The following is a 10,294-nucleotide window of genomic DNA, read 5'->3' on the forward strand; positions in this document are numbered from 1 at the left end:
CCTCCCTCCCTCCCTCCCTCCCTCCCTCCCTTCCTTCCTTTCTTTCTTTTAATGCTTAGGTTGTTCCTTCCATAGATATCTGTGAAAGACTGTGTGGTTTCCACAATACTGCCCACGTTACGGCCCCATCTGTTGGTATTTTAGCTTGCATCCATTTTAATTTGTACTTCAACTCTTTACTGCTCTCACTAACCCAGCTTCCTCTCTGTGGCATTCCTCTGGCTGGAAAGTCAGCGTCCTGGGCTACCTGTCAGGAACGACGGGCCGGTGGTGGCTGGAAGCCAAGTAGCAGAAGACAGGTCTGGAACCTGTCTTTGTTCACCTGTGACCTGCTACTTGCTTGGTTTCGGATTTGTTCCTTTGGGCTGTGAGGATGGTTCTATGACATCCACTCTCCGGCTCCCAGATTAAAATCAAGCAAGTCATTGGTATCAAGTCCATGGGGCTCTCTGTACCAAATGTGCCACCATCTGGGAGCATCTGGAAGCACTGTGAGACCCAGTGTGGCATGGATGGTTTCACTTTTCTTTTTATCCAAATACTGTGCTTAATTCCTTTCTTGTGTCCTCAAACTGAGATAATGAGTTTCTGCTGGGAATTATTTTTCATGCATCTCTCTCTCTCTCTCTCTCTCTCTCTCTCTCTCTCTCTCTCTCTCTCTCTGTGTGTGTGTGTGTGTGTGATAGCAGTATCATACTCCTAGGTTCAAGCAGTTCTGTTTCAGCTTTCCAAGTTGCTAGGGCTGCAGGCGTGTGCCACTTGGCCAGGCAAGGTATTAAACATGCTTAGTGTTACCAGAGACTAGTCACTGTTACTCAAAATATAAAATTTCAAAAGACATTAGCAGAGATCCTGTTCACTCTGTCCCTTACGAGCATCCCTTCTTTGGATACTGTAAATATACTGCAGTGGCCAAGGGTCATGTCCGCTCTGAGACCTAGGCCCGTGTCCCTAAACGAGGCATCTTTTACATCTTTTTCTTGTCTTGTAATTATGAAGCACATCATTTCAGTGGAGATTTTCTAACTATTTTAAGTTATAAAAGTCTCAGTTTAAGGGATTGTGGAATGCCTCGGTCAGTATGGTGCATGCTACGTAAGGATGGACACCCGAGCTTGGATTCCTAGCATATTAAAAAAAAGTGATGAGCACTGTGGTATGTGCTTACAAGTCCAACATGGGAGAGACAGAGACAGGAGGCCACTGGGGCTTGATGGCCAGCCAGTCTAATATACAAGTAGCTGCTGGCCATTGTGACAGGATCTGTGCCAACAAAACAAGGTGATACCTCCTAGGGAATGACACCTAGAGTCACCTCCCGGCCTCCACACGGATGTCCACGTATGTGCACCTGCACACATACAAAGACAAAATGCAGGAAGAAATGAATACCTGATCTCAAGGTGAAAACCTTTATTCTCTGTTGTACCTCCATCAGCCTGGAAGGGGATCCCAGTAGCGGGCACGGTTAAGGGGGTCCCAGTAGTGAGCACAGTTAAGGGGATCCTGGTAGCGGGGCATGGTTAAGGGGGTCCCAGTAGTGGGCACAGTTAAGGGGATCCCGGTAGCGGGGCACAGTTAAGGGGATCCCGGTAGCGGGGCACGGTTAAGGGGGTCCCAGTAGTGAGCACAGTTAAGGGGATCCCGGTAGCGGGCACGGTTAAGGGGGTCCCAGTAGTGGGCACAGTTAAGGGGATCCCGGTAGCGGGGCACGGTTAAGGGGATCCCGGTAGTGAGCACAGTTAAGGGGATCCCGGTAGCGGGGCACGGTTAAGGGGATCCCGGTAGCGGGGCACGGTTAAGGGGCCACTGACTGTGGTTGTGGTGGACTTTCTTTCCCTTAAAGCAAGCATGGAAACCATCTCCATTTTCAGAGCTGTGTCTGGCACGACGGTAACTAATCACAGAGTCCTCTGACAGTGAGAGGGGAACGGGTACCGTTTTCCTTCTTGAGAATTCAACTCAGAATGACCCCAAACAATTTGCCTAAAGAGAGGTGCTGGCTTACTGGGCTGTGCATACTCTTCTGAAGTGTTACGGAGGAGGAGGAGGAGGATGATCAGGAGGAAGAGGAGGAGGAGGAAAAGAAAGAAGAGGAGGAGGAAGAAGAGGAGGAGAAAGAAGAGGAGGAGGAGGAGGAGGAGGAGGAAAGGGCTGGCTTGTTACCTAGCACCTTCCGTGACAATATGAAGGCCCCTCAGTGGCCCTGTTAGAGCATCAGTCACCACAGATGGCTCTGTGTCTCTGTATCCACTCATCATGAGAGCTAACTAAATGTGTGATCTCATTCCAGGACAGAACACAAAATATCCCAGGAATGTGATAGGCTGAGTGAGATTTAAATATGCTCTTCCTGTAGTATTCATGTGTCCCTTCAAACATACTTCGGGCTTTCAAATTTGGAGTGTCTTCTTTTTGAAATGATTCACTAAACTTACTCCTTCAACATGAGGTCTGGGCAGGTGTAAGAAATGAATTTTGCTGTTGGAGTCATGGCTACTCCCAAAGTACAGGATAGATAAAACTTAGGACTATTTTTCAACTTTGGTTTTCAGACTGTCTTACTATGTAGCCCAAGCTAGACTTGAACTCATGATTCTCCAGCTTTAGCTACATAAAGGCTGGGATTACTGGTCTGTGCCACTTAAGGCCAACTATTTTTTTTTTTAATCATTTGTGTATGATGTGTGTGTACATGCATGTGTGAACATGTGTTCAAGCATGTGTGTGAAGTCAGAGGATAGCCTCAGGGTTAGCCTCTACCTTCCACCCTGTTTGAGAGAAGGTCTTTGTACTCAAGGCTAGCTAGCCCGTGTGCCCTTGGGGGTTCTCCTCTCTCAGCTTCACATCCTGCTATAGAAGTGCTGACCTTACAGATGTGTGCTAATCCACCCTGCTTTATGTGCATTCTGGCAATCTGAACTCGGGTCCTCGCTGTTGCCTGCGAGCTTTCCCTCCTGAGCGCTTCCCAGGCCTAGGTCCCCTTCTCTTTCCCAACTATTATCTGACAAACACAAGCAAGTACCACGTGTGCACCTGTTTGTGAGTGTGTATGTGTGTGTGAGCATGTGTGCGCGTGGGTGGAGCCAAAGGAGAGTCCTGGCTATTGTTCCCCAGGGGCTGCTCGCCTTTTGTGTGTGTGTGTGACCAGGATCTGTCATTTGCCTGAGCTTGACAGAGGCTAGGCTGAGGGATGTGCCTGTCTCTGTCTCCACAGGATGGAAACATGGGGATCACAAGTGTACCACCCGACCTGGCTTTTGAAAGTGGCGCATCAGGTCCCTGTGCTTGCAAGGCAACTATTTCACTGCCTGAGCCAGCTCACCAGCTCTCATCTGTTTTTATTTTTCAGTGTAGCTACTAGCCACCAAGCCAAGGAGCAATCTTTATTCCGCCACGCCTTCCTGCATCGCTGCCAGGTTCCATGTGTCTCTTTCCTACTGAATTCATCCTTCCTGTCCCTAGCGCACTGTCTCATAGAAAATGCATTGACTACTTTCTAATAGAATTTTCCCTTTCCTCCTGCCTGCCTTCCCTTTAACTTTTTAATCTATCTCATGCACACGGTCTCTGTATAATAAATAGCTGCTCATCTATTGGTTACCCATCTATTATATCTATTAAACGCAGTGTTAGGTTTGTTTATAGCAAGCGAACATCGGCAAGGCCAGATACCACTCACGCCGCCTCTTCCCTCGGATGGTCTCGATGCAAGGAAACACAGACAATCCACAATGCCAGGCTGGCTTTCTCCGTCCTTTCATTTACTGAATAAATATTTGAGCGTCCACCATGTGTCAGGCACGTAGCTAAATTTAAGTCAAAAAACTTGAGAAGGAAAAGAACCTTCTGCTAGGCAAGACTGAGGACAGCAGGGGACATTCTGTTTCAGAAGCGGAGGGACACACATGGCCCTTCAGATTTACTCGGGTTATATGGCTACAGACTTCCCACACTCACTTCTCCCCCGCTTGGTGGGCCCCAGGCTCAGTCCCCAAACAGTCTTTGCCATCAGTCCTTGGTCCTTGGGCTTTCACTCTTGGAATCTACTGAGGAGGACTAAAGTTAGCAACCAGAGCTGGCTCATCCAATCATATCCCCTTCCCTTGTCATCTTGGCATTGTCTCTGGGAGAGCAATCACATGCATCAGCCGGAGAGCTCCTTTCAGTGGGATTGAGAGAGAGTATTTGCTGAACTGTCTGGCTGAGGCGTAGTGGTTCTGAGGCTCACACATCAGTGCTAACGCCTGTGTGTTTGACTCCCTTCCTCCACACCTTAGTAGAGCTTTACTGTTGTGAACAGACACCATGACCAAGGCAACTCTTACAAGAACAACGTTTAATTGGGGCTGGCTTACAGGTTCAGAGGTTCAGTCCATTATCATCAAGGCGGGAACATGGCAGCATCCTGGCAGGCTTGGTGCAGGAGGAGCTGAGAGTTCTACATCTTCATCTAAAGGCTACTAGCAGAATATTGGTTTCCAGGCAGCTAGGATGAGGGTCTTATAGCCCACATCCACAGTGACATACCTATTCCAACCGGGCCACACCTCCTAATAGTGCCACCCCTGGGCTGAGCATGTACACACCATCACACTCTGTCTTCAGAGGTGGTGTCTCCATTTCGAGTGGGGTGCAGGACCAGAGACTTCGGATTGGTCTCTCCTTCCTAGCTCCCCTCTCATGCACGCACGCACACACCCACACCCACATGCATGTACACTGTGGCCTCGGCTAGCATGGAATGCACTATGGAGCTTGTGAACAAAGAACTTCCCTCTGCCCACAGACATTTTCCTTCACAGAAAACTGGACAGATCTCTCCTAGTCACGTGCTGTGTGGGAAGAAACACTCATGGCTGAGGGTCTCTGGGTTAGGGTTAGGTATATGTCACCAGGCTTTTTATTTCAATGTACTTTCATAGTGGCTCACTGACACCCGTAATGACTAAGTGGAAAGAGACGATCTCATCTGTAACATAGCAATATAAAACCTATCTAGATGATAATGCTATTATTATCTACATAATATTATACAACCTATTTCCTAATATAAAAGTAATGTGTGTAAGCAAAGAGGGCAGAACACAAACGACCTATATTTATATTATTATAAACACAAACTGTCACTGTTGGTAGATTCCCAGGAGTGGGTCATAGGTTACATCTCCTTTTGCCTTTTTGAGGAACATCCATCCTGGCTTCCACGGTCGCTGCGCTATGGTCTGGCCATCAGCTTGCACTGATTCCCCTTTTGTCTACATGATGAGTATTTGTTGTTTTCTTAGCCAATGACATTCTCACTAGGTGAGACGTTATTTCAATGTTGTATTTCTGTGATGGGTAGGGAGGGGATTTGAATGGGAATGGCCTCCATAGGCCCAGATATTTGACTGGTTGGTCCACAGTTAGTGGAACTGTTTGGGAAGGATTAGGAGGTGTGGCCTTGTTGGAGGAGGTGTGCCACTGGGGGCAGGCGAGCTTTAGGTTTTAGAAACCCACTACATTTCCAATTAGTCCCGTTTTTCTCCTTCATGTTTGTGGATCAGTGTCAAGCTCTCAGCGACTGCCCCAGGACCAGGCCTGCTGTCCACCAAACTCCCTGATGGACAGCGGGCACGGACTCTAACCCCCTGGAACCATGAGTCCCAAGTTAAACACTTTCTTTTATAAGTTGCTGTGGCCACAGTCTTTTAATTACAGCAACAGAAAACAAAGATGGCTAGTGCTGAACTTCTTTCCTCATGTGTTTCTGGGCTCTGTGTACTCAATGTCTACAGAGCAGTGTGCTCCTTTCATTGGCCCGTTCACTGCAGTGCTATTCACAACAGGTAGGTTATGGCTGATGCATGTACAACTGTAAAGGGATGGATGAAAGCCAGCATGGAACACAATGAGATCTTATCTTTTATCTATAAAGAAGAAGAAAGTTAAGCTGTCTGCAGCACAAAGGATGCAATTGGAGATAATCACAGTAAGTCAATTTACTCAGTTTCAGAAAGAAAGATGTCTTATGTTTTCTTTCGCCTATGGTCCCTACATTGATGTAGATTCATGTGTGTAGTGGTCTCACCAACATAGAAGTAAAACTGTCTACAGATACAAAGAGAGTTAACAGGACGGGAAGAAGTAGGAAGTGGGAAGGGGCAAGGTCAGAAGGGGATATGCTCAAAGCACAATATATACTTGCATGAAACTGCCTTACAATGCCCCATTTAACACGGTGAACAATGACGTAAAAAATAGTGTAGCCTGAGGCTGGAAACTGTGTTTCATTTAGGTAAGTGTTATATTATCTTTGGTTGTTCAGGACTGGGAAAGGTCATATTGAAGGATGTTTTTTTATGGCTTTTGATGAAGGGCACTGTGTGAGGTTTGGTGTGCTTGTGACTCCTGTGTGTTTGTGTGTGTGTATCTCTATGTGTGCCTGTGACTTGTATTTGTGTGAGACTATGATTCCTATGCAGGCATGCGTGTGTGTCTGTGACTCCTGTGTGTGTGTATGTGTGTGACTCATGTGTTTGGGTGACTTATGTGACTGTGACATTTGTATATGTGTGTGTTTGTGTAACAGTGTGACACCTTTATGTGTGTCTGTGACTCCTGCATGTGTGTGTATTTGTGTGTGTGCCTATAACTTCTGTGTGCTTGAATACCTGTGATTTGTTTATTTCTGTAGGTGCCTGTGACTCCTGTGTATATCTGTGTGCATACCACTGACTCGAGTGTGTGTCTGTTTCTGTGACTCATGTGAGCATGTGTAACTCAGGAATCACTGAGTAAGAAGGGCAAAGCCCTTGAGCTTATTTTCAGTGGTTAAGGAAGGAGGGCCCAGGTGGAGACAGGAAGTGGCAGCTACAGTTGAGCAAGTGACAGCCACTGCTTCCCAGGTTCAGTGCAGAGGAAGGTTACAGACCATGGTCCCAGGAAAATAGTCAAAAGAGATGTGAAGTGTTTCCCTGTCTATAGCTTCATCCTTTTTTTTTGAGACAGGGTTTCTCTGTGCAGTCCTGGCTGTCCTGGAACTCACTTTGTAGACCAGGCTGGCCTCGAACTCAGAGATCTGCCTGCCTCTGACTCCCAAGTGCTGGGATTAAAGGCATGTACCACCATGCCTGGTAGCTTCATCTTGACTCGATCTTTATCTTTCTTTCTAGTGACCATTGTGTTTCCCCTTAGCCCTCCACTGTTCTAACCTCCTCTTCAGCTTCATTTTGGGCCAGACTGCCAAACCCAATCTGGGGTTGACTTGAACCTGGCTTAGGGATGAGGTGGCTTAAGTCCTGGCATCAGAGACCATGTGTTATCATCCTAGATATCAGCCTTGTGATGGACGCAATCAGAGTATATCCTATACGTTGGGTTTCGCCTGTGTTTGATCCATTTGTTTCTATTTCTTGGATAGAGCCAGAAGCAATATTTAGTTGCTGTTTCTAACCCTGAAGAATTGCCGAGGTAAATAACGTTGGCCTCTTGGATAATAATTTAGCCATTTGGAGTGGAGCAGGGGTTGGGGGTGGGTGGAGGAGGAGAATTATCAGCAGGCTTCATGTTTGTTCTTGCTGCTGGATTCGAAGTTATTTATTTATATATTTAATGGCAAGGGAAGTAATGTTGGCAAGAATTCTCTCCATTTACCTGATAAACTAAAACTCTGTTGACTAATATAAAGAATAAATCAGGCTCAGTTTACTGTGGCTGAAGGTGATTTCTTGCAACCCGTGCTTCTGGGTTTAATCTACATTGTCTTTATCAAATAGCTACCATAAATCACAGCTTTCCTTTCAGATGCATTTGGCCTGTAATGGAAGAGTGATAAAAAACCAAACCAAACCAAACCAAACCAAACCAAACCAAACCAAACCAAACCAAACCAAACCAAAAAAACCTGAACCCTATGAGTAAATGCAGAGACCATTTTTCCAAGGCCCCATTACACCAGCATAATGAGAAACACCACATCTCTCATAAAAAAGCCAACAAAAGGTGGGCCTTCTGTCAACGAGATAGCAGAGAGGTTCTGAGGTCGGACGTCTCACTATACATCCACACCACACAGTTCAAACATAATGGGGACTGCAAAGGGGCCTAGCAAACACAGAAGTGGATGCTCACAGTCAGCTATTGGATGGATCACAGGGCCCCCAATGGAGGAGCTAGAGAAAATACCCAAGGAGCTAAAGGAATCTGTAACCCTATAGGTGGAACAACATTATTAACTAACCAGTACCCCAGAGCTCTTGACTCTAGCTGCATATGTATCAAAAGATGGCCTAGTCGGCCATCACTGGAAAGAGAGGCCCATTGGACACGCAAACTTTGTATGCCCCCGTACAGGGGAACACCAGGGCCAAAAAAATGGGAATGGGTGGGTACGGAAGTAGGGGGTAGGGTATGGGGGACTTTTGGGATAGCATTGGAAATGTAATTGAGGAAAATACGTAATAAAAAATATATATATATAAAAAAAGAAAGACACCTCTCAATGGCTGGCCCATCTCCTTAACCATTCATATTTGTGACATTGAAAACTGTCAATATTTAAGCCAACATTAACTTATCCCCATTGCTGCTCACAGACAGGGAGAAGGAAGATCACGCTCCTAAGATTCTTAGGGTGACATCAGCAAAACCAGGCTCAGTTGATATCCAGAGGTTGCACATCTGTGCTACACCCAATTTCTAAATTCCCCAGGGAAGAATTTCATTTAAGCATCTGAAGGTTTCGATGGCTGGTACGAATTGTGACATACAGTCAGGGCAGAGAGTAGAGGGTGTCAGGTGTTGTGCAGGCAGGGCGTCTACACAGAGCAGCACCGGACATACCCACCTCAGCGCTGGACATCGTCTCTTCTTTCCCAAGCATCACTTACCCTGAGCTTCCGGCCGAATACGTTGACTTTGCCTTGGGCTTGTTCTTTTCGGAATCTCCACTCCACCAGATTCTGCCCGTTCTCACCGGGAAGAGTCATGTTTCTTTTGGCTACTGTGGGATTCGCTGTGCCAGCCAGAACGTGGGGCTCTGTCTGGTAGTGAGAGTCCAGACCACTGGCATAGAAGATTCTAAGGGAGCCATCATACCCAATCTGGTAACTGTTTCTTAACTGGTCTAAAAAAAAAAAAAAAAAAAAAAAAAGAAAGAAAAGAAAGAAAGAAAATGAAAAGCAGAAAAGGGTGACCCATTTTGTCTATATTAAATATCTGATGGTTGTACATTCAGAACTGATAAAGATTTCTAAAACAATGGAGGCATGCATCTTTTTTTTAGATGTCTTTTTTTCATTTTCATATAATATATAATTTATTTTCAATTTTTATTCTTTACATACATTACGTTCTGACCACAGCTCCCCCACCTCCACCTCTCCCAGTCCCCCCAACCCCCTTCTCCCCTAGAGCTGCTTTTCCTCAGTTTTCCTTAAAAAAAAAAAGAGCAGGTCTCCTAGGGATATCACTTGAGCATGGCATAGTAAATTATAAGCCGTCATATCAAGGCTGGGTGAGGTGACCTAGTAGGAAGAGAAGGACCCCAAGCACAAACAAAAGGGGTACTAGACGATGTGTGGTCTGGATAACAAGCATCCCCTCAAATGATTTAGGAGCCTAGTTTTTTGTTTGTGGGGTTGGTTCTGGAGTCTCTGGCTGAAGGAAGTGCATAACTGGGGGATAGGTACCTGATACCAACCTACATACCTACCTTCTCTCCCTCCCTCCTTTTCTGTCCCCCCCCCCCATCTCCTTCCTTTCCATACACCATGAGGTGAAGAAGTTCTTCTACCGTAGGTTTCCACCGACATGATACCCTGCCTAATAGCATGGGTAAGCAAAGTGGACCGAACCCTCTGGGCCTGGAAGCTAAGACGTCTCTTCTGTTACTTACCCCACTGTATTCTATCACAGTGGTGAGAAAACTAACGGATACAGATGCCCTTCCAGAGAGGAACAGGACAACCTGGATTTCTAGTATTGGTTTTGGCTGAATATCAAAGGAGAACTAAAGAGCATTTAAAAGTACCAGTGACATCAGCAGATGAGGAAGGTTCACCTCCTTGGGATGTGCAGTGGACCAAGCACATAGCCTTTCAGTACTGGGTGTCCACCTTCAAGATCTCAGGAGTGCCATCATCTATGTGCACTCTGCTGTCTTTTGTAAAGAAACTTTGGAAGGATCAGTATGCATAGCTTGCATATACAAGATACAAAGTGATATTCTTCCCAAAACTAACTCTTTTTTTTTTTTTTTTTTTTTTTTTTTTTATTTTTAGTCCTTTATATATTTTAGATATTAGACCTC

General features: G+C 45.9%; 1 protein-coding gene across 10 annotated transcripts in view; it reads right to left on the minus strand.

Annotated features, from left to right (window-relative positions):
- Nucleotides 1-10,294, minus strand: part of Tenm3 (teneurin transmembrane protein 3) — a 1,292,348-nt gene that overhangs the window by 19,526 nt on the left and 1,262,528 nt on the right. For all 10 annotated transcript variants that reach the window (XM_029480775.1, XM_029480772.1, XM_029480778.1 and 7 more), the window contains one exon: nucleotides 8,874-9,109. In XM_029480775.1, coding sequence (XP_029336635.1) covers nucleotides 8,874-9,109 — 236 coding nt within the window. The remainder of the gene's footprint in view (nucleotides 1-8,873; nucleotides 9,110-10,294) is intronic.

This window comes from Mus caroli, chromosome 8, assembly GCF_900094665.2.
Source record: "Mus caroli chromosome 8, CAROLI_EIJ_v1.1, whole genome shotgun sequence".
Taxonomy (NCBI): Eukaryota; Metazoa; Chordata; class Mammalia; order Rodentia; family Muridae; genus Mus; species Mus caroli.